This window comes from Dermacentor silvarum, chromosome 3 (genome assembly GCF_013339745.2).
Source record: "Dermacentor silvarum isolate Dsil-2018 chromosome 3, BIME_Dsil_1.4, whole genome shotgun sequence".
Classification (NCBI taxonomy): Eukaryota; Metazoa; Arthropoda; class Arachnida; order Ixodida; family Ixodidae; genus Dermacentor; species Dermacentor silvarum.
The window spans coordinates 184,385,125-184,409,606 of record NC_051156.1 but is presented as its reverse complement, the minus strand read 5'-3'; the positions used below and the strand labels follow the sequence as shown (position 1 = coordinate 184,409,606).

General features: G+C 49.6%; 1 protein-coding gene across 1 annotated transcript in view; it reads right to left on the bottom strand.

Moving 5' to 3' along the window:
* Positions 1 to 18,992, bottom strand: part of LOC125944101 (uncharacterized) — a 52,006-nt gene extending 33,014 nt beyond the window's left edge. Inside the window, exons 1-2 of the mRNA XM_049664016.1 lie at positions 18,783 to 18,992; positions 16,707 to 16,753 (exon numbers count right to left, since the gene is read on the bottom strand). Coding sequence (XP_049519973.1) covers positions 16,707 to 16,753; positions 18,783 to 18,856 — 121 coding nt within the window. The 5' untranslated portion in view covers positions 18,857 to 18,992. The remainder of the gene's footprint in view (positions 1 to 16,706; positions 16,754 to 18,782) is intronic.
* Between the last annotated feature and the right edge of the window lie 5,490 nt (positions 18,993 to 24,482).

Genomic DNA, 24,482 nt, shown 5'->3' with positions numbered 1-24,482 from the left:
TTATTGACAGTATACATGTTGTCTTTCACCGGTGGCCACTTTCCACCGGCTAACAAATGTTAAACGTTATCGCTCGGCGCAGGACGCGCCTGTATCGGAAGTTTCTAGAACGTTATCGATGATTCTTTCCATTGCCTGTTTTCACCGACGCTTCTGTTATCTGATTGCATGACTGACGCGAATTGTCTAGAACTTTCTGGAAGACACGCGGGCATCAGGAATTAATCTAGAACCTTCGATGACTCAGGTATAAAAGCCGACGCGTTTCGCCGCTGATCAGATTTTCGACGATCGCCGACTGTGTTCGCCGCTATCGTTGTGCTTTGAGTGTACCTTGATTTTGTGGGCACAGGTTCGCCCAATAAACTACCAGTTTCGTCGTACACAGTTTTACGACTGTTTTCTTCAGCGTCACTACTACGTGACATCTGGTGGAGGTGCTAGTGCGTTCATGCAGCGAACGCCCCCGCAAAGCCGCGATCCAAGCCCGAAACCGGAGGACAACGCCAACGTCACCAAGGACCAGCGAGCTAGCCGTAGGCAGCAAGGACTTCTGCCGGAGTACGGACTTCTTCCCGAGAAGACCACAGCGATCAAGGCCAAGTCAACGACCTCAATGGCAGCCCCAGCGTCCCCCATCCTGCTGCAACAACCTCGGGAGCCCCCGACCTTCCGTGGATCATCGGCTGAAGACCCTGAAACCTGGCTGGAGACATACGAGCGGACCGCGACGTTCAACAAATGGAGCGACGACGACAAGCTACGCCATGTCTATTTTTCGTTGGATGACGCTGCTCGAACCTGGTTTGAGAACAGAGAGACCACCCTGGCTACGTGGGACCTCTTTCGTGAAAACTTCGTGAGGACCTTCACGAGTGTCGTACGAAAAGAGAGGGCAGAGGTTCTCTTAGAAACCAGAGTGCAATTGCCGAACGAGAACATCGCGATCTTCACGGAGGAGATGACTCGCCTCTTCCGCCACGCCGACCCCAACATGTCTGAAGAAAAGAAAGTTCGGTTCTTGATGCGGGGTGTCAAAGACCAACTATTCGCCGGATTGATGCGCAACCCGCCCAAGACTGTCGCCGAATTTCTTTCCGAGGCTACAACGATCGAGAAGACGCTTGAAATGCGCGTCAGGCAATACAACCGCCGTGCCCTGACCAACTACGCCGACGCTCAAGCGCTAGGCGCCGACGACCTGCGCGAGACCATCAGAGCGGTCGTTCGCGAGGAGCTGCATAAGCTCTTTCCCAGGTCGCAGCCTCACGTGGCATCTATCGCCGACGTCGTCAAAGACGAAGTTCAGCGCTCACTTGGAGTTCCCGATGTGCAGCCACAATCGCCGCAACCCCAGCCGGAAGCGCTGACCTACGCCGCCGTCGCCCGTCGTCAAGGCCCCCCTCCGCGCTCGCGCCAGGGCCCCGTAACGCCGCAGTTCCGTCGTCCACCGCCGCCGCCGCCAGCACGCCCGCCCGTCGCCCAGCGCAGCTACCAGAGGAAGACGGACATTTGGCGCGCCCCCGACCACCGCCCGCTCTGCTATCACTGTGGGGAAGCCGGCCATGTCTACCGCCGATGCCCATACCGCGAGATGGGCCTACGAGGGTTCGCCGTCAATGCGCCGCGTCCACAGCTTGGCGAGAGACCACGTGACATCGCCGACTACCTCGCCGGAGCCCAGTGGCAACCACGACGATCCTCACGCTCGCCGTCACCAGGACGTTACCTGTCGCCGCAGCGCCGTCAGTACAACGGTCCCACCCGGGGCCGATCTCCCAGCCCTTACCCGGGAAACTAAAGGCAGCAACCGATGGAGGTGCGGTTGCTGTACGACGCAATGCCGAAGATCCTCCGACGCCGCCGACGACGACGATTCACGATTCATCACGACGAGATATCAGCACGCCGCCTAGCAACAGCCTTGACAACACTTCGCCGCCGAAAGAAGACCTTCCGACGCGACGTAGCAGCAGCAGAGCAAGCCGACGCAGCCGTGATCCGACGCCACGAATTAACCGCAACGCCAGACGCCGGTCTACCGATCTAGACGTGCTCATCGATGGCCATAACGTCACCGCTCTCGTCGACACTGGAGCCGACTATTCCGTCTTCAGTGGCCCGTTCGCCGCCAAGTTGAAGAAGGTGAAAACAGCCTGGCAAGGACCCGATGTCCGGACAGCGGGAGGCCACCTAATAACGCCGACTGGAATCTGCACAGCGCGAGTCACGGTAAACAACCGCACTTACCCGGCGAGCTTCGTAATCCTGCAGCACTGCTCCAGGGATGTCATCCTAGGCATGGACTTTCTAAATCAACACGGTGCAGTCATCGACTTAAGGTCCAGGTCGATAACGCTTTCAACGCACAACGCGATACCACCGGATACAAGCATAAGTTACCATGCCTTGAATGTGCTTGAAGAACAAGTCACCGTTCCGCCTCGCTCCAGCGTAATGATTTCCGTCGGTACCGTAGTGCCTGCAGACATGGAGGGCGTCATCGAGGGCGATCATCACTTACTGCTCGACCGTGAAATTTGCGTCGCTAGAGGCATAGCTGAGCTACGTGCAGGGAAAGCAAGGGTGATGCTCACGAACTTCAGCCCCGAATACAAGCACATTAACAAAGGCACCACGGTCGCCTACATCGACGAAATATTACAAGCCAGCAGTGCGTTCGCCTTCACGGATTCCAGTGCACCTGCAACGACGACAATAGTACCTGAACCAACTTTCGACGTCAATCAGAACCTTCCCAGGCACAAGAAAGAACAACTAAAGGCTCTGCTCCTGCAATACGAGGACTGCTTCTCGTCGTCGTCAAAAGTTCGACAAACCCCTGTCGCCAAGCACCGCATCATAACCGACGAAAATGTCCGGCCACTCCGTCAGAGCCCGTACCGAGTTTCGGCGCGCGAACGCGAGGCCATAAGGCAACAAGTCGACGAAATGCTACGCGACGACATCATCCAGCCGTCCAAGAGTCCGTGGGCGTCCCCCGTGGTGTTAGTGAAGAAGAAGGATGGAACCCTACGTTTCTGCGTCGATTATCGTCGCCTCAACAAAATCACGAAGAAGGACGTATACCCCCTCCCACGGATTGACGACGCCTTGGATCGACTCTACAACGCAAAGTATTTTTCGTCGATGGACCTCAAAACCGGCTACTGGCAAATCGAAGTCGACGAGAGGGACCGGGAGAAGACTGCGTTTATAACACCAGACGGACTGTTCGAGTTCAAGGTCATGCCGTTTGGTCTTTGCTCGGCGCCTGCCACTTTCCAACGTGTCATGGATACAGTACTGGCAGGCTTGAAGTGGCAGACTTGCCTCGTCTATTTGGACGACGTCGTTGTGTTTGCCTCAAGCTTCGAGGAACACCTCCGGCGCCTTGAAACAGTTCTTCAAGCAATCAAGACCTCCGGACTCACGTTGAAGCCAGAAAAGTGCCGCTTCGCATACGAGGAGCTCTTGTTTTGGGCCACGTCATCAACAAGTCTGGAGTGCGCCCCGACCCTCAGAAAACTGCGGCCATCTCCAACTTTCCTGCGCCCGCTGACAAGAAGGCAGTGCGTAGATTTCTTGACTGTGCGCCTATTACAGGCGCTTCGTCAAGAATTTTTCACGGATCGCTGAGCCACTGACGTATCTCACGAAGGCCGACGTCGAGTTCAAGTGGGAGACGCCGCAAGTCGAAGCATTTGAATAACTGAAGCGACGCCTGCAATCGCCGCCAATACTTGCGCACTTCGACGAAAATGCCGATACCGAAGTCCACACCGACGCAAGCAGCGTAGGACTCGGCGCCGTGCTTGTGCAGAGGACTGACGGACTAGAAAGGGTTGTAAGTTACGCTAGCCGGTCGCTATCGAAGGCGGAAGCAAATTATTCCACAACAGAAAAGGAGTGCCTCGCCATCATCTGGGCAACATCTAAGTTTCGCCCCTACCTCTATGGCAGGCCCTTTAAAGTTGTAAGCGACCACCACGCCTTGTGTTGGCTAGCTAACTTGAAGGATCCTTCAGGTCGCCTCGCACGATGGAGCCTGAGACTTCAAGCATTCGACATCACCGTCGTTTACAAATCCGGGCGAAAGCACGCTGACGCCGATTGTTTGTCTCGCGCCCCCGTCGAACCGCCGCCACAAGACGACCAGGATGACGACACTTTCTTGGGACCCATCAGTGCCGACGAATTCGCCGAACAACAGCGAGCCGACCCGGAACTAAGGAGCCTTGTAGACTACCTGGAAGGCAAGACCGTCATTGTGCCGAAGGCGTTCAGGCGAGGATTGGCGTCGTTCTTCTTGCAAAACGACATTCTCCTAAAGAAGAACTTCTCGCCTCTCCGAGCCAACTACCTCCTCGTGGTACCCTCAGCATTGCGTCCAGAGGTTCTGCAAGCTCTCCATGACGACCCAACGGCTGGACATCTCGGTTTTTCCCGCACTCTCGCGAGGATACAAGAGAAATACTACTGGCCTCGCCTCTCTGCTGACGTCGCCCATTACGTAAGGACATGCCGAGACTGTCAGCGACGCAAAACACCGCCGACAAGGCCAGCCGGGCTTCTACAGCCGATCGAGCCACCTCGCCGACCGTTCCAGCAGATCGGGATGGACTTACTGGGGCCTTTTCCGACGTCGACGTCCGGGAATAAATGGATCATCGTAGCTACGGACTACCTCACCCGCTACGCCGAAACAAAAGCCTTGCCCAAAGGCAGTGCCGACGAGGTAGCCCGATTCTTCGTTGAGAACATCCTCCTGCGTCACGGTGCCCCGGAAGTCGTCATCACCGACAGAGGTACGGCCTTCACGGCTGAACTAACTCAAGCCATCCTACGATACAGCCAGACAAGCCATCGCCGCACCACCGCCTACCACCCGCAGACGAATGGCCTCACCGAGCGCCTAAATAAGACCATCGCCGACATGCTGGCAATGTACGTCGACGTCGAACACAAGACGTGGGATGCCATCCTTCCGTACGTGACCTTCGCATACAACACGGCCGTGCAAGAAACGACGCACATGGCGCCGTTCAACCTGGTCTACGGAAGGAACCCGGCAACGACACTTGACGCCATGCTACCGGACGTCGCTGACGAAGAAAATCTCGACGTTGCCACCTATTTGCAGCGTGCCGAAGAAGGTCGACAGCTCGCCCGCCTGCGCATCAAGAACCAGCAGAGAACCGACAGCCGACACTACAATCTTCGACGACGCTACGTCGAGTACCAGCCCGGAGACCGTGTTTGGGTCTGGACTCCGATACGCCGACGAGGACTTAGCGAGAAACTCTTACGTCGCTATTTCGGACCATATAAGATCATCCGACGTATTGGCGCACTGGACTATGAGGTCGTGCCAGACGGCATTTCGCAATCACAACGGCGCCGCGCACGACCCGAAGTCATCCATGTGGTGCGTCTTAAGCCTTTCTACGCCCGCTGACGAACTTAGGTACTTTGTTACTTTTTTTTTCTTTATTACGCGTGGTTTTGTTTACGCTTTCACATTTGTTTGTAGCATCGGGACGATGCTTTTTAAGGGGAGGGTATTGACACGTGTACATGTTTGTCTTTCACCGGTGGCCACTTTCCACCGGCTAACAAATGTTAAACGTTATCGCTCGGCGCAGGACGCGCCTGTATCGGAAGTTTCTAGAACGTTATCGATGATTCTTTCCATTGCCTGTTTTCACCGACGCTTCTGTTATCTGATTGCATGACTGACGCGAATTGTCTAGAACTTTCTGGAAGACACGCGGGCATCAGGAATTAATCTAGAACCTTCGATGACTCAGGTATAAAAGCCGACGCGTTTCGCCGCTGATCAGATTTTCGACGATCGCCGACTGTGTTCGCCGCTATCGTTGTGCTTTGAGTGTACCTTGATTTTGTGGGCACAGGTTCGCCCAATAAACTACCAGTTTCGTCGTACACAGTTTTACGACTGTTTTCTTCAGCGTCACTACTACGTGACAATATAGCGATATTTCGGTGTGCGTGGAAAGCTATATATAGTTATAGGTCCCACGCTCTACTGTCCAAGCTTCGATCGACTGCGGGGTCATTATAACTTGGAAAGGTGGGCTGCCGTACCCGAGACAGGAGTTCTTCTCTGTATACGTGCATGAGGTAGACGCAACAACTTAATATACGGGCTATTGCCGAATTAATAAAAAAACATTTCAACTGCCCTAAAAGCGACCGCTCGAAACAGTATTTAGAGGAAGGTTGTAGTGACGAGCACATATAATAAGGTTCGCTAAGCTTGTGCACGACAAATAAGCCTATTTCTCACTTGTACGGTCAAGAAAAGAAAGAAATGCATGCACAAGCAGTTATTTGCTGAAGAACTGAATAGGGCACCAGTTCTGGCGCAGTTGCTTCTTTTGCAAATAAACGCTTTGAAATGTTGGCTGAAGTGCAGATAAACATTCTCACTATCACAAACATTATAATCAGTCAAAGACGCCATAATTAAAGCATCTTGCGCTAGTGAAGTATTTATAATGCGCGCGCGCGTGTGCAGAAACTATGCGCCCGCCGATTCTCGGGATGGGTAACTCGAGTTAGAATCCGAACCGGCGCAGCCGGCAGGAGGCCCTGTAGAGTGCCGCCAGCTGAGCAGGTCGTGGTTTATGCCACGACCTACTCAAATACAGACTGCTCAGCTGGCGGATCTCTACGGAGCCGCCTGTTGTGCCGGTTCTCGTTCCAGACTTCGCCGCCAAGGGGGCGCTCGAGTTGCCCCTCCCGAGCATCGACGGGCGTATGGTTACAGCACACCCAGCGCGCTGTACAAGTGCTGTACTCGTGCAACGTGCTTCAATTTAGGCATATTTTGATTTACTGTAAAGTTGGTGATGGAATGTTTATCTACACTTCAGCCAACACTTAAACGCGTTTATTCACAAAAGAAGCAACTGCACCAAAACTGGTGCACTTTCAGATCTTCGGCAAAAAACTACTGTTGCACACGTTTATTTGTTTTGCTGACCGTGCAAGTGAGGAATTAGCTTATTTGTCGTGCACGAACTTAGCGAACCTTATTATGCGCTCTTCAGAAGAGCCTTCTTGTGCAAAAATTATTTTGAGCGGTCGCTTGGAAGGCAGCTGATATTCTTCTTTCCTAATTTAATCCGGTAATAGCGCATGAGCTTTAGCATCTACCTCACGCGCGTATACAGAGAACTCCTGTCTCAGGTATGGCAACCAACGTTTCCATTTCAGAATGATCCCCACAGTCGCAGCTAGGATGGTAGAGCATGGGACCTATAAGCTATACCTTTCCACGCACCACCGAAATATCGCTATATCTTCTGTGGTTCTTGCTAGAATTTAAGCTGGCGCGGAATTTTTTATCATGCTGCTAGATTTGTTCGGGAACCTTTAAAAATTATTTTGGGTCCCGGAGAGTGTCTAATAAAGTGCACTGTACTGTTTAAGACAGTCTACAATAAAATTCGAAGGACCTTCGTGCAAGTGTAGGCACCATCCCAACTAACTTCGCAATATTCTAAACTCTCATTGAAGACTATAGCGGTGGATCTGACTGTACCAATTGATGACTTGTCGTTCTGTGACCGGCTTTGTGGCACAGCTTATATGTGTACGGCCGAGCATCGTTTATTTACTGCATAAAAATTCGACTGTATAACGCGTATACGTGCTTGCACCTCGTTCCACTTTGCTGATTACATGCGGCTCACTTCTTGTACGGCAGGTGCCGCACATGTACCTGCTACAAGGGATAGAAGCATTGAAATCAGTGCATCTTGCATTCAATCTTTACGTTATATTCTGACCTAAAACAATGTCAAGTAAATCATATATGCTTCCAAGCTGAACTTGATTGTCGGACCGTCGGGCCGTTGAAAGAGACGAATAATTAACTAATAAAAACGTACGCGATAAGCCACCAACGGTAATACAGTTATTTGTCTGCGCACAACTTATTTGCACGAATGTTTGTTTAAAAAGTATTTCGTGCAACCCGTGCTCGCAATGCAAATTTGACACTGGCGGCGGATGAATTCAGGAAATGCCACGAAGTGAAATTAATTGTATGGTACACCTTGTTAATCAACGGACACGTACAGATAAAATTTAATGCACGTAGCTGCATTTTCGCGGCTACGGTGCGGTCCTACCACCACTAATGCACCGCACAGGACGGTGCGGTGCATTAGTGGTGAAGGAGGAGGAGGAGGAACAACTTTATTAAAAACACCAGTCAATGGACGTCGGGAGAGAAATCCTTCTCCCCCGTCGACCCTAGCCGTCGGCCGGAATACCTTGAGACACAGCAGCAGCAAGGGCTTGACCGATGATGTCCTGCTGGACGTTGGGGTCTGGGCTGCGGAGCAAAGCCTCCCAGGATTCTAGAGTGCGCGAGCTATCATGCTTAGACGGACATGTCCACACCATGTGAACCAGATTTGCTGCCTCATCACAGAATTTGCACTTTGAACCGAATACTCTTGGATGCCACTTGCTGTAGAGTACGGGGTTTGGAAAAACCCCCCTCTGTAATTTCCTCCACATAACCTCATCTTTCTTACTGAGTGTTCTGTCCGCTGCCGGGTAAATTTGTCGATTTAGTCTGTAGTGTACTGTGATTTCCTGGTATGCGGGCATATCCTCTCTTCTGTTTACAGTTTCGGTGACTTGGGAGGTTCCAGGGGTCGACCGGTAAGTGAGACCTCGGGCGACCGAATGAGCCTCCTCGTTTCCTCTAAGTCCCTGGTGAGCTGGTGCCCAAACGAGCAGAACAAGCTGTCTGGGTCCCCCGTCCCTGTTTAATATACGGATGGCAGTCTCCGTCACCCTCCCCGATTCGTAATTTCTCACGGCGTTTTTGGAGTCGCTGATGACCACCTTTGCCCCCCTTTGGCTGACGGCCAAGGCTATGGCCACTTCCTCATCTTCAACCGTCTTGACGCCACTGACTGTGCAGCACGCCATTGGTGTTCCATCTTCTCTAACCGCCACGGCCGCATATGCCGCTTTGCTGTCATATTCTGCAGCGTCCGTATATGGGACGTCCTGTTGACCAATATACCTAGTTTGTAATGCCTCTGTCCTGTCTCTACGTCTGCCGTCGTGAAAGGCAGGGTTCATGTTTCTGGGTAGCGGAGGCATTTTTATCTTGTCCCTGATCTGTCTGGGGATGTCTCTTGAGCGCACTTGCTCATGTTTGGGCGCGTAGCCGAATTTCTAAAATTTTCCTCCCCGTTTTAGATCCAAGTAGCCTTTGATGCTGCGCGGTAATGGCAGCCTCAATCAGTTCCTCGAGAGTGTTCGATACCCCTAGCCTCATCAGTTTGTCGGTGGACGTGTTCTGGGGGAGTCCGAGCGCGACCTTGACACTTTTCCTAATAATGATTTCGAGTTTGTTCCGTTCTGCACCACTGAGCTTGAGGTAGGGTGCCACGTACACATATCCTACTGATTACGAAGGCTTCCGCTAGCCTCAGGAGATTCGCCTCCTTCATCCCAGCGTGCCTGTTCGCTATTCGTCTGATGAGACGACACGTCTGATTTGAACTGGCTTCTAACCTAGCAAGCGTTTCATAATTCTTCCGGTTTGCCTGAATCCTCAGCCTGAGGACGCGGATACTGTCGACCGCGGGGATCTCTGCGCCGTTGACGTACAGGTGGATGCCAGCCTCGCGCTTTTGGTGAAGCCGTCGTTTTCCGGGGGGCATTAGGAACAGTACTTCCGACTTTTCGGCCGAACATCTAAGTCCTTTGGGTTTCAGGTACTCCTCGATGATGTCAATTGCAATTTGCAGGGAACTTTCTATTTGCCCATCACTGCCCTTGTTCATCCATAATGTTAAGTCATCCGCGTATATGGTGTGGTTTAGATTCTCAATTTCCCCCAACTGTTCGGGGAGTGTCAACATCGCAATGTTGAAGAGGGTAGGTGATAAAACCGAACCCTGCGGCGTCCCCACGTTACCCAGTTCAATGTTCTCTATAGATTCTTCCCCTATCTTGAAAGTGGCTTTCCTGTTGGTAAGAAAGTCCTTGATGTAATGGTACACTTTCTCCCCGACATTGAGTGAGTTCAAATTCTCCCATATAGACACGTGCCTCAGGTTGTCAAATGCCTTTGCCACATCTAACCCCACGATCACTTTCGTGTCTCGCGTTTGCTTGTCTATAATTTCATCCTTGAGCTGCAGCATCACGTCGCATGCCGACAGCTTTGGTCGAAAACCGATCATGGTGTCCGGATACAGTCCATTTTCCTCCATGTACCTATTGAGCCGCGTCTGAACGACGTGCTCCATAAGCTTACCCACGCAGGAGGGGAGCGATATAGGCCTGAGGTTCTCGAAGCCCAGTTTTTTACCCGGCTTGGGAATGAAAATGAGGTCGGCGAGTTTCCACTCCTGCGGTATCGTCCCCTTCTCCCAGCACTCCTGCATGTACGTTGCGAGGTTGGCGATTGAGCTGTTGTCTAAGTTACGGAGCATTTTGTTGTTCACTCTGTCCGGCCCTGCCGCTGACTTAGTCCTTAGCCGATTAATCTCTGCTCTGACCTCAGCCAGGGAGATCGGGGCGTCTAATTCCGAATTCTCTCCCCATCCGTAGGCCGGGAGGGGTTCAAGTCCGGCGGGATTGATGTACCTATTCCTAACTTCCTCTAAGAGTTTTTTCTTAGTGCCATCAAATTGATGCGCCATTCTTTCTAGCTGTTGTGTGGACGCTGACTTTGTGCTATCCGGATCTAAGAGGTGGCGAAGAAGTCGCCACGTTCCCGCGGTACTCATATTCCTCTCCATCTGATCGCAGACGTTCCCCCAATTTTGCTTCGTGAGCGTGATTGCGTGCTCTTCAATTTCCTTGTTTAAAGCCGATATCTGTTTCCTGATATTTCGAGCCCATCACTTCTGTCGAAGTCGGCCCTCAAGCCTTTTCTTTCTCCTCCAGAGATTAACTAATCTCCTGTCTAGCGCTTTGTTGTCCCCCTCAATTTCCACCGCTTCGGTGGTTTCTTTCACAGTGCGCACTACGTCATTGCTCCACTCCGCAATATCAGAGATGGGAGCCGGGTCGTCCCTGAGTGCCCTAAAAAAGTCCCAATTTACGGCCTCTACCCTCCGTTTCCGGGGGGTTAATTGCCGGGCCTCCTTCTACCACCACTTATATGATTTTGTGATCGCTGCCCAAGTCCTCCTTTGTATTGCACCAAGTGACTAGTGCCGCTCCCCGTCAAAGTGAGGTCGGGTGTCGTGTCACACGCGACACTAGTTCCCTTCCTCGTAGGCTGCATCGGGTCGGTTATTAAATCCAGATTATGAGTTTGTATGTCGTCCCACAATTTCCTGCCCTTGATCGAAGTCTGCTTATATCCCCATGCCGTGTGGTGAGCATTAAAGTCCCCCACGATCAACAGCGGGTTTTTCTTTCATACGTCGCGTCGTCGCGAAGAGACCCCCGAAGTCGCATTTTCTTTGTCTGGGAGAGCTGTAGACATTTAATACAAACAAGCTACCGTCTGTCTTTCTTCGCGGTATCAGTTCTACGAGGACGTGGTCGATTTGTGTACTCCCAGTGTCATGCTGCACCACCGTGACGTTTCGCCTGACTAGGGTGGCCACCTGCGTGCTTTCGCCCTCGCCTACATAAGATTTGTACCCCGACAATTTTGCCTTTCTGCCGCATTCCTGTAGTGCTATTAGCTCCGGTCGATCCCCGTTCCTCAGGAATTCCTGTAGGACCGCACGCTTGCGCGTGAAGCCTCTACAGTTCCATTGCCAAACGGTGTTTTTATTGGATCTATGAGCCATGACTGCCACTAGCTGATTCATCTGACTTCCTAATACTTGCTGGGTGAGCTCTTCATATGCCCGATCCCTCTTCGCAAATTCTGCCTTAAGTTCTTCAGTGAGTATTATCCCTCTGATGCAGTCGCTCTGTGAGATTGTTATCTCACTGATGCAACTGCTGTGTCAGATTTTGGAACATCCCAAACATCCGTTCCTCGAAGGCCTTGCGCCATTCATCGTCCTGACTAGATTTGGTCTCAAATGTTTCCTCCAGTTTCGCTATTTTAATGTCTATCACTGTCTCTATGTCCTTATCTATTATGGGCTTCTCCATTTCCTTCGCCCTATTCTTAGCAGGGGGCGGAGCCGCCATCTGTTCCTCTGATCCTTCTACATTTGGCTTTTGAGACACGTGCGGTTGTTTAACCGGTGCTGTATTAGGTTTAAGAGCTATTTTAAGCTCCTCAATTTGCCTACTCATCGCGGCTAGCTGTTCTTTAAGCATGCGATTCTTTTCCTTAATCTGATAAATTTCCTTATCGCGTTTATCCTGGGAGGCCTTGCCGGCCCAACCCACCTTTCTGTTCGGCGACGGGGCTCTCAATGGATTGTTGACGACAGCGCCACCGGAAGTCCCCGCATTCCCGGGCCCGGCCTTCTGTTGCTTCTCCCCTTCCTGCCGTTGCGGCAGTCGCGGGAAGGAATCCGACCTCCCTCTCGACATGCTCCGCTGTCTTGACGGACGCCTGGATCTCCCTTGATTGTTTTCCCATCTGCTCCTTCCTACTTCGGCCTCCTTCGCCTTACGCTCTTCCTTCTCCAAGCGCAGCTTAGCCTCCCATTGCCTCTTCTTTATCGTGTAAGGGGTCCTGAAAGCTTCCTTGCATTTCCGGTCCGCTGTGAAATGTCCTTTTCCGCACAACTTACACTTGGGCTCACATGCGTGATCCTCAGGTGGGGACGTCATTCCGCATTCCCGACATTGAACTTGTTCGCTGACACATACGTCCGATCTGTGTCCTACTAGCTCACCACATTGGTAGCACACCTCGTAGCGTTTCTTGTAGAGCACACACTTTAGAGGTACGCCATAACAGTACATCCACCTCAGCACTGTCTCGTTTTTGAAGGTGACGATTGCCGAGCTGGAGTTGCCAATCTTCCTAACGCCAAGTATCGGTGGGTTCTTCGGGTTACCGAAGGCCTCTGTCAGTTCCTCTATTGTCAATCTCGGGTCGATTCCGTGCACCAGACCCCGCCCGTTGTCTTCGTGCGGCGCGAAGTACGCCGTGACTTCGTAGTTCTTGTCTTCGATCTTGATAGACTTGATCTTGGTCACCTTCCAAACAGTGTCCATGTCTGGGGTGCTGAAAATCAGAGTGCCTTGCTTGTGGTTAACAATCATCACGTCCTTTTCTTGCCCCTTCACCCACGGAATTTGCGCTGCCATGCGCACCGCAGCACTCAGCCTGGTAGTTGGAACTTTTGCGAGCGCCAGCCCGTTCGTCGGCCGAAGGATTATTTTGTAGTCGTTCGCCGTTAATCGCAGGAGGTGCGACGCAACTGAGCGCTCCGCGATCTTCTGCCCCAGCTTCTTATACGCGGCGTTCGCCGCTGCCGCCTTCTTCCCCTCCCCGGACTCGGCACCGCGTTCCGCCCGCTTGCCGTTATTCTGGCTTTCTCGCCGTTCGTCTCTCGCAAGGTCCTGCAGCTCTTTGACATGTTTTCCCACTTTCGTGATCCAATCCGCTGTTCTCAATTCTTCGGGGGTAATTTCGGTACCCTCTACGGTCACCTCCATGGTCATCGTGCCTCCACAGCAGAGTTCCGCTGCGGGCGCCGGGGGCAACGGCCGCCGCCCAGCCGCCGCGTTTGTTCAAGGCTATCGTTTGCCTTCGCTAGGCGGGAGACGCGGTCGACATAAAAGTGGCCGTAAATTATCCAAAGGTCCACTTACAGTCATAAAATTGAAATCCAGGTGATCCTTGGGACTTCCGATAGGCGATCACATCACTTATTTCTATGAATCGGCACTGTTTCCACCAGACAAAGCAACTTTCCACGGAGCCGACTTGAACCACGTCCGCACTCCCTGGCCCCCTGGCGACACCCCCCGCCCCCCCTCATGGCGACCTAGATGAAGATTAAAGGCAGTGTTCGGGCGACCATGTTTGTCTCCGTCCGCAACCTCCTGCTAGCGTCACATATTATATATTTATATACATTATAGAGAGATATTTATACAGGGTGTTTCAGCGAACACTTTCAAAATTTATTTAAGGTTGCCTGTGGCAGATAGCCCAATTCTAATTAATGAGCTGGTCTACTCGAAGAGGTGGACATTACTTGCAGAAAATATTGAAATTCATAATTGACTAATTAACAAAAATTCACTAATTAACTTTTAAACTGATTACCTGATGACCCATATTGCAATTTAAAAATTGTAATCATGGAGTTCGCAAGGCGGATCCACTTGGAACGAATTCTCGGGATGACACCAGTTTCGAGATATTAATTCTCGAACTTTGCGGAGAAATGCATTGGCGTTCCAGTTAGTTTTTTATGAAAACGTCGTTTTATACATTGAAGCACAAAATTAACTGGAAGGTCAATGCATTTCTCCGCAAAGTTCGGGAATTAATATCTCGAAACTGGTGTCATCCCGAGAATTCGTTCCAAGTGGATCCGTCTTGCGAACTCCACGGCTACAATTTGTAAATTTCAATACGGGCCATCAGGTAATTAGTTAAAAACTTAATTAGTGAGTTTATGTTAATTATTCGATTAAGCATTTCAATTGTGCAATTATTGTCCGCCTCTTCGAGTATACCAGCTCATGAACTAGAATTGTGCTATCTGCAAGAGGCAACTTTTAAGAATTTTTGAAAGTGTTCGCTGAAACACCCTGCATAACTTGAAATATTACAATGTTCAGACATAATACATGCACGCCGCTTATTCTATCTCCTATGATGCGATTTCAAATGCAAGGTTTTTTGACACCTGATTTGTACAGTAAAAAAAAATTTTCAACCGCATACTATACCAAAACCCCCAAAAAATTGTAAACAAATAAAATGCTGCATGCATGGAGTCAGCCAATTCTAGGCGCATTGGTGCATTTTAGAGAAGATAACAAAATGAAATGTTTCAATATTTTTGGAAGTTACCGGAATTGTAAGTAAAGAATGACAATAAGTAATGAGTTGTAGGCGATTATATTTTGTGGCAGAGTTGAAATTAACAAATTACTTTTGTTTTTACTTAACATTGCTCACTGTGCTTTTTTCACTAACCAATTACATGTAAGCAGTTACTTTATTCACTAGACAAGCTCTTAAGTGCTGAAGCAGCTTTGAGCACTAGAATTTGGAAGAAACTGTAATAGGACGCCCACGGTCGCTCCATGCAGCTGCCTCAAGGATGTGTATGTGTATGATGTGGATGTGTATGGATGTGTATTTTAATTTTTTGGGCAAGTAATGTCCGCCTGTTCGAGTAGACCAGCTCAATAACTCGAATTGGGCTATATGTCACAGGCAACCTTTGAAAGTGTTCGCTGAAGCACCCTATCTAATATATATATATATATATATATATATATATATATATATATATATATATATATATCGCTGTTTTACCGGAGCAGCAATTTAGCACATGGTTCCCTTACGTCAGCATCTAGTGATTTCGTAAGAGTGCATGCCTCTTCCGTAGATCAAACAGCCACACAAAATTCGAAAAGTCTTCGAAAGCGAACATTTTATCACAGATTATGTACATTTTCATGGTGCCGAAATGACAGTTGGCTTAAATGACTCGTGTTCGAACATAAATTTGTATTGCATTGTCGTGTAGGTGCTCAATTTGCGCACAATCCGCCATACCCATCACGGCGGCTCATAGGAGCCGTACCAAGTGACGACGCCTAAATTCGGATGAGGGAGGAATGCAGAAACACTTGTCCTGCTTTAGGAGCACGGTAAGATGCCTCAGGTGGTCAAAATTAATCCGGAGCCTTTACTTACAGTGTCCCCCATAAGCCGCTGTGCAGCTTATGGATGTTAAACACCATAACTGCATTTTTACGTTATACCATGGTCATGTGAATGTACAAATCAAAAGCGTACATAAGTACGTAATTCATTGCGCGGTGACTTGACAACTGCGTTAAAACGCGATAACTTCAGTGGTTTGCCTTTCGGGCATTCCACGTGGTGGAATGTATACACGCAGCTTCGGCAGTGGTCAAAACAGTGGTCAAAACATGCTTGGAGCTCATTTATAGGCATACCTTTTAGCGCATAGATTAGGCTCAAACGAAAGTATCTTTTTTTTTTCTGCACACAGCGCGACGGTGCCGAGTTACATGCGCTCACTAATGACCACGTCTCATTCATTCTCACCTGTTCAAGAATTACTGCTCCTCAAGTTCTATCGTTGCCTGATCACTGCGAACGGCCATATTACACGCGACACGCGTTTACAGTCTCGCAAGCGAGATGTATTGCCCATCGGGTAGCACGCACGCACGCAAGCACGCACACACACACACACACACACACACACACACACACACACACACACACACACACACACACACACACACACACACACACACACACACACACACACACACACACACACACACACACACGCACACACACACACACACGCACGCACACACACGCACACGCACGCACACACACACGCGCGCGCACACACACACACACGCACGCACACACACATGCGGTCCGCTTTCGTACCCGAATATGAGCCGATATCGTCGCTGTTTCTCGCTTCACATTTTATCACAACAAACGTGGTACACTTCTAAAGAAAAGCCGATATTCTTCAGCGCATAATCTACAAAACTACAAAAGGGAACACTTATCACGAAATATATCTTACCACATGCCAGGAGACAGCACCCGGCGGTGACGCTTGGGATCCCATAGCTGAAAAAAAAAAAAGAGAAAAGGATGTGTCATGATAGAAAAAAACCGGCAGATTCCACGCCCTGTGGGAATCTATGTTATGCGAAGCAGTGTGCGAAGAGCCTACCAAGTTAACGAAACGGCCATGAGAGCATCAAGACGTAGGCGGCTTTTTCATAACCTACATGACACTTACGTTGTCATGACATTCACGTCATGAGTCCTCAGGAGTCCCTTCGCCTAGGAGGCCTTAAGACAAAAGCCTTAGCCATGCTCATGAATACGGCTTCAACCAGTGACGTGTAGCATTGTCCCTCACTTATAGAACCATATCCGAACCCATTCGATTGGTTTTTGAGTGTTAATCTTTTTTTTTTTGCTGAGTAATTGTCATTTTCTCTGAGTCATGCTCATGACTAAGACTTCTACCACCATCCTTTAGTGTTTTCTTCACTCAGTACCCATGTCAGAACACATTTCAGTTATTTCTGAGTGTTAATCTTTTTTCGCTGAGTCATTGTCATTTTTGCTGAGGCATGCTCATGACTTAGACTTCTAGCATAATGATTTAGCGCTGCCTTCACTTAGTACCCACGTCCGAACCCTATTTCAGTAGTATTTGAGTGGTAATGTTTTTTCACTGAGTCATTGTCATTTGTGTTCGTCATACACTGTTGTCATGCTATACCAATTATGGTACCGACCAAGTTAACGAAACGACCATGAGAGCACTAAGACGTATGCAGCTGTTTCATGACCTACATGTCATGATATTCATGTCATGACCTATCATTTATATTCGTCATACACTCTTGTCATAGTATGCCAGTGTTGGTAAATACCAAGTTAACGATACGACCATGAGAGCACCAAGACGTAGGCGGCTAGATAGATACTGCCACAGTGGCAAATGTTCGCCAAGAAATGCTTCGCATTTAACAAAACATTTTCCTCCTTTGCAGGGTTTTTTGCATTGCATGTATGTATGTGTACATATTTATCTTTCACCGGTGACCACTTTTCACCGGCTAACAAATGTTAAACGCTATCGCTAGGCACAAGACGCGCCTGCTTATGTAATCTGATTGTATGAGCGACGCGAATTGTCTACTACTTTAAAAAAATAAATTATGGAGTTTTACGTGCCAGAACCACGATCTGATTATGAGGCACGCCGTAGTGGGGCACTCCGGAAATTTGGACCACCTGGGGTTCTTTAACGTGCACCTAAATCTAAGTACACGGGTGTTTTCGCATTTCGCCCCCATCGAAATGCGGCCGCCGTGGCCGGGATTCGATCCCGCGACCTCCTGCTCTGCAGCCCAACACTATGGCCACTGAGCAACCAGTGCGGGTTTGTCTAGCACTTTCTGGAAGACACGCGGGCACCAGGGTTTAATCTGGAACCTTCGATGACTCGTGTATAAAAGCCGTCGCGTTTCGCCGCGAATCAGATTTCAACGATCGCCGACTATGTTCGCCGCTATCGTTGTGCTTCGAGTGCAACTTGCTTTTGTGGGCACAGGTTCGCCCAATAAAAGGTCCGTTTCGTCATTCACAGTTTTGCGACTGCTTTCTTCGACGTCACTACTACGTGACAATATATTAGGTGAGAATAAATAAAAGTCTGGTGTCGACTGTCACTCCTCCAAGATCACTACGTGACCCTGACTGTCCGGCAGGATGCAAACGGAGCTTTAAAAGCTCTGCTCAAAACATAAAATTTCTTTATTTTATTGTTTACTGTTTTCATCATCGTCAAATAACTAGCAATAATCTGTTGAATTGCTCTGCCTCTGACGAAAATTTATTGATTGCAGAAGTTCCATACGGCCGCTAATATTGCTATGGACCAGCACCATTGATGAGAAAGAGGCCAATCGGTTCTGCGATTGACGGTGATCTTTCGCTCACGTGACCTGCCACTTTTTAGTCAGTTATTGCTATTCGTTTGTCTATTTTATGTATACTTCCTCTCGTCTGTATCTTTGCACGTAAAATCTTGGCGGTAGCGTTTGTGTTCTTCACGGAGCTACTCAGCGGACGCTACCTTGTCTGCTCCTTAATGATGGTGGTGTCGGAGCTGTTGATGAGGATTTTGAAGTACCCCAAAATGTTCACCATGGTGACTCAGGCAACCTGCACGAACACATCAACATCAACAACAGGTGGATCTGTATCATGTTAGCAAATGCAATGTTTCAACTAAATGTGCCACACCTCAAGTCTACTTCAAAACATACGAAGATTAACTCATTAGTTGGGAAACTGAATCAAAAGCTATATAACTGTTCAGCGACCGTATACGGTAGCAATTAAATTGCTACCGGTACGCTGCGTACAAATGCTTTATGCGGCCGCGTGCGGGTGTAATTTGAGCCTTACGCCACACATAAAAAGTTTGGAGGACGCTTCACCTCTTATGATCTGTTGTCGCGATTTCGCATCACACAGGTTATAAGCCGCGCAGCCACAACAAAGAACCGGTAACCATACGCAAAAGAAACGAAAATTAACTTGCTTGCCGAGGCGGGATTCGAACCAGCGTACAACCGGACCGAAAGCGAGCGTCGTAACCACTACGCTATGCGAACCATATGATTGCGTTCGAGCGTCGTCGTCTTCGACCACAGCTGGCGTGTTCGTGATCTCGTGCTCTGCGAGGTGAAGAGGTTTTGCGCGCTATGAGAGCGAGAGAGAGACGCATTCACGGAGCGGGTCTCCTGAAATGCGGTGTCGGCATTGGAACGCGGTGTCGGTGTTGCAAGCTGCGCTATGCAACGCGCAGTGACGGCCGTAAGTCCAAGCCACACGAAAATAAATTATGATCATCGTCATGAGTAATAAGACTAAAAGTTCGCGCGCACTTCCGGAAAATGCTCGGCTACGATCGCCCAGCTTCGCTGTTTCAAGCGTTGCGCGGCCGAGTGCAAGGTTTTTTATCAAGAGAACTTACGAACAGCATTCCTCTGTGGCCATCCATTGACATCCGTCTCCACTCAAGGAATGTAAGTATCTTGAATATTAAAGAAAATGTTGCATAACGGGTACTTTGTTGAATAACATACGGTGCTAGCGTAAATAATTTGTTTCTGAAGATTACTTGTTTCAAGCGCGCGTCGCTTTGTCGCGTTTTCGCATCAGGCTGTAGCATCCCGATTTGTGCACAACTTCTCCTTCCTCGAATTGTGGTCAAATTCCTAATAATTGTTGTGATTTTGCAGTTATTGAATGCTTTTCGGTCGTGATGGACCCCGCGAGGTTTTACGGGATCAGGGTTCCACCCGTTGAGGACAGCGAAGATAGCTGCCTTAGCGACAGCGATTGGGAATACAGCCCTGATCCAGAACACGCGGCCCCAACAGATCAGTCTGGGCAGTCTGGGAGTGAGACATGAGCGCAATTTCGACTTTTTCTGCCTGGCACATTCACAGGCTTCTGTGCAATGTGCGCAGTCACAGCCACAGCCACCGCCGGCGACTGCGGCTGCGCAGAGTGACTTTCAACATGGCTCAGAGGCGATAAAAAACAAAATATAAAGAAGTGAAAGCGCGCGCTATCATCGTCCAATCGGAGATACAGGAGAGAGAGAAGCGGCGTTGATCAAAGGATGGCGGTATTTTTTTATATAGGGACTTTACGCTGGGCTGATGGTGACTAGGCACGACTGTGGCTGCTGTTAAGGGATCGATGGTATTCCTAAATAAACGCATCACTGTTTTGATGATCCAAATATAATCTCACTATCAGGGAGGGAGCAGTCTACCTGACTGGAGCAGTATTTCTTTATTTGGGGTGTTGCTACGCTGCGCTCCTCAACACCCCAACGACCGCCGCTTCGCGTCGGCAACCGGCACCGCGGCTTCCGCCGCAGCACCGGGGTACAACCAACCGCGCCGCCAAACAGAGAGAAAAAAATGGTGATACCAGGAAAAAAAAGTTGTCAGTGGCTTAGCTCGGAATCGATAGCCACGAAGTACCGTAGTCTATAGAAGGTCATTTTATTGCACATTGATATATAATGTCTATTGGTGTTTTGTGGCTAAAGCGCCCTTAGGCGTTGATGCACCCACGCTGACGCCAGGTGGCACGTCTCCTCCATCACGACTACCAACGTCGATGACCATGAGCAACCGTCGTGCATATGGAAGCTGCACTACGCTGCACACGCTAGCACAACGCGAAAGACGAGCACGTAACTGACACACTAATACAACGCGCAAGACAAAGCACGTAACTGAATCGTCACCGAGTCAAATCAGCGCGTACAGCGCGTCGTAATTGCAGCCTCCGCGATCAACTTCAGAAACATTTTCAGAGCTAATTGCGGAGGCCACGCTCCGCTGTGCTGAGTACGGTGAACGCCACCTAGGTGCACAACGACGCCTCGATGCCAGCATTCGAAGGGACGCTGGCATCAAGAAGCACTACAAACGCCACCTAGGTGGCGTTTGTAGTGCTTCTTGATGCCAAGGTGGCGTTTGTAGTGCTTCTTGATGCCAGCGTCCCTTCGAATGCTGGCATCGAGGCGTCGTTGGGCTGAGACCACCGAAGCGTTCACTGTCAGTGCGCGTTAGTGTCATAATGCAGTACTTCTCTTTTCTGCTCGTAGGCGGCGGCACCGCCCCGAGCAAGAGCGCGGGTACACGGAGGAGTGTTAGATATATAAGGCGCGTCTGTGTAGCTCTCTGCAAATGCGTTTGTGGCGCAATGGGTTAAACGCTCGGCGATCTATCGTCGCGGACCGAGAGGTCGTGGGTTCGATTTCCAAATTTTGCATGTTTGTGGAACTTTTTCTTCTGGTTTCTTTCTTTGTATGCGCGCACGGCTCTTGATGTGCCGCGCGAAACGGGCTTGGCTAGGCCAGTGTAGCTAACGCTACAAAAGTTCTTGCCAAGGCGGGAATCGAACCCGCGTCCCGGAGAGTGTCTATAAAAGGGCATTGTACTGTTTTAGAAAGTCTACAGTAAAATTCAAAGGACCAGGTGCAAGTCTAGGCACCATACCTACTAACTTCGCAATATTCTAAACTGTCATTGAAGTCTGTAGCGGTGGATCTGCCTGTACCAATTGATAACTTTTCGTTCTTTGACAGGCTTTGCGACACGGCTAATGTGTACGACCGAGGATCATTTATTTACTGCATAAAAATTCGACTGTATACGTATACGTGCTTGCACCTCGTTCCACTTTGCTGATTACATGCGGTTCGCTTCCTGTACGGCAGGTGCCGCACGTGTACCTATATGCTACAAGGAATAGAAGCATTGAAAGCAATGCATTTTGCATTCAGTCTTTACGTTATATTCTGACCTAAAACGATGTCAAGTAAATCATATATGCTTCCAAGCTGAACTCGATTGTCGGAATGTCGGGCCATTGAAGGAGACGAATAATTAACTAATACTAACATACGCGATTAGTCACCAACGTTAATACAGTTCTTTGTCTGCGGCACAACTTATTTGCGCGAATGTTTGTTTAAAAAGTATTTCGTGCAACCCTTGCTCGCAATGCAAATTTGACACTGGCGGCGGATGAATTCAGGAAATGCCACGAAGTGAAATTAATTGTATGGTACATCTTGTTAATCATCAGACACGTACATATAAAATTTAATGCACGTATCTGCATTTTCGGCGCGCCAAATAGGGCACCATCACCTTTTCTAGTAACTGCATGCCTTGATTCATTTTTTTTTTTTTTTCACGCACGTGCGTAAACCGAGAACTCAGCATAAAACTTATGCCAGGCGTCTTACTTTGTCGTGATGTACATAAAGGCACGCAGCAGTGAGACATTGTTGATTTGCTCATTTTATTTGTCGTGCAAAGTGCATGCCCACGCAAACATCGCGGCTTGGCGCAAGCAGACCACAGCAAAAGTGCGGCGCAGGTGTGGTAACTGGTAGCGCCATAAGGTTGGTAGTGGTGGAAATATGAGCTAGAACAGGCGCGCTGGCGTTCTGCTCGCTGGTCAGGTCAGAAGTACAGTAGTAGATCCTGGTTCGAGTATACTAGAGCATGTCAATCTAGTCGTGGTTTACGCACGCTAAATAACGTTTTCCAACATGGCAGCACCCATGGCTCCCGCTTCAGCGTGAATTCTCGTGATGGCTCGCGTTGATCGCCAGTAACTATTGCAATGAGCTTTCGCTTTCTCTAAACTCACCTGAAACGTTATTTGTAAACGCATAGCACGTCCAATTTCTGAAACCGTTCTGCGATTTCGGCGCCCGTAGGCCTAAAGAGACGCGTCCGCATAGCAACAAGAGGATTTAGGGCCCATTCACACTTGCGACTAGGCGAGGTCGCGCGACCGATTGCGACCGATTGCGACCGGCGACCAGAAAGCTACTCAAGACGAATGATGTTCAGACTGACAAATGCGACCGACGAGTCGCTCAACCGAAATGTCTCGCGATATTCCGTTCTCGTCTGCTTGAAATGTCATCGCCACGTAAAATAAGCGTCAGCGTATACGAACGTCCTGTTCCTTCGCATTTGATTGGTTCAGCTGTTCTGCGACTGCGGTCGCGCGACTGAAAAATCGAGCAGTGAGCGACTGGCCCGAAACGGTCGCATTTCGAGAAAAGCGACCATTTGCGACTACGTGCGACTGGTCGCTTTGCGACTAACTTGGTCGCGCGACCTCGCCTAGTCGCAAGTGTGAATGGGCCCTAAGAGTTCGCCGACCTGCAGCGTCCGTTTCCACTCGACGGGCGACTCACCTTGATACCAAACGACCTTCCGACCCTCACCGTGCCCGCAGTGCCGCGAGTCCTCGCACGCGCTGTCCGGGGCTGCCGGATCCTCGTTGGTTAAGGTCCTGGTGGGGGGCGACCGCGGCCAGATAAGAGGCGGAGGCCTGTTCTGTAATTCGCTGAGCTGTACAGCTGCAGCTGGCCTGTCCGAATTTTGGGAAGCTTAGCGCGTGCTCTGCGTGCCAGGCCGCGAGGAGAGCACGCAATCGCGCACCACTTCTTCTTTACTTCGACGTGCTGCTGCGCACTCGTCTCCACTCGTCACACCTGCGCTCTAATTTTTACTCCTGTTTCACTCATTTGAAGAGCATAAAAAGGTAGCATTCGTATGGCGACCTCGCAAATGTTTCGTTGTTTTTTTTTTTTTTTTTTTTTTTTTTTTTTTTTTTTTTTGTAGAAGACGAAGATGAAATGGAAGAGGACGATGTTGCTAGGGTACCAACCGTGGGACATGTTGTTTTATTTTTATTTTTGTAGTTAGTTTTCTCTTAATTTTTTATTTAGTTAGTTTATGTATAGGACCTCTCAAAATATGTGTTAAGGAGTTGCCAAAATCTTCATTTTGATTGTTCGCCTTCACCTCTTTTGTACGTTGTTGGGTGTACGTTTTATCTTATCCAGTGTGGCCAATCCCCCTCGTGGGTACGAGCCATGTTTTGAGGCAACAACAACAACAACGTGTTCGCGTTCCTGCCGCGTTCCTGAAAGAACAGAAGAAGAAAAGGTGTGCCCTGAGAAGGGTAGGCTCGAGGTGGTTTGTCTGACTATCGGGTGATCTTATCCTTTTTCTTGTTCATTTTAACGTATTCTCTTCGTAGTATTACCCGCTCCAGCTTAGGCTGATGTCCAAGAACTCCCCCGGGAAGGGTTTTTACCCTTGGACAGCTTCTCTTCCTAATCATGAGATCCTTTGGATTTCTTCCCACGCAGCGGTGTAACCAGCATCCCCGTGGCAATCGTTCCAGCGAGTGGAGGCTTCATTAAATT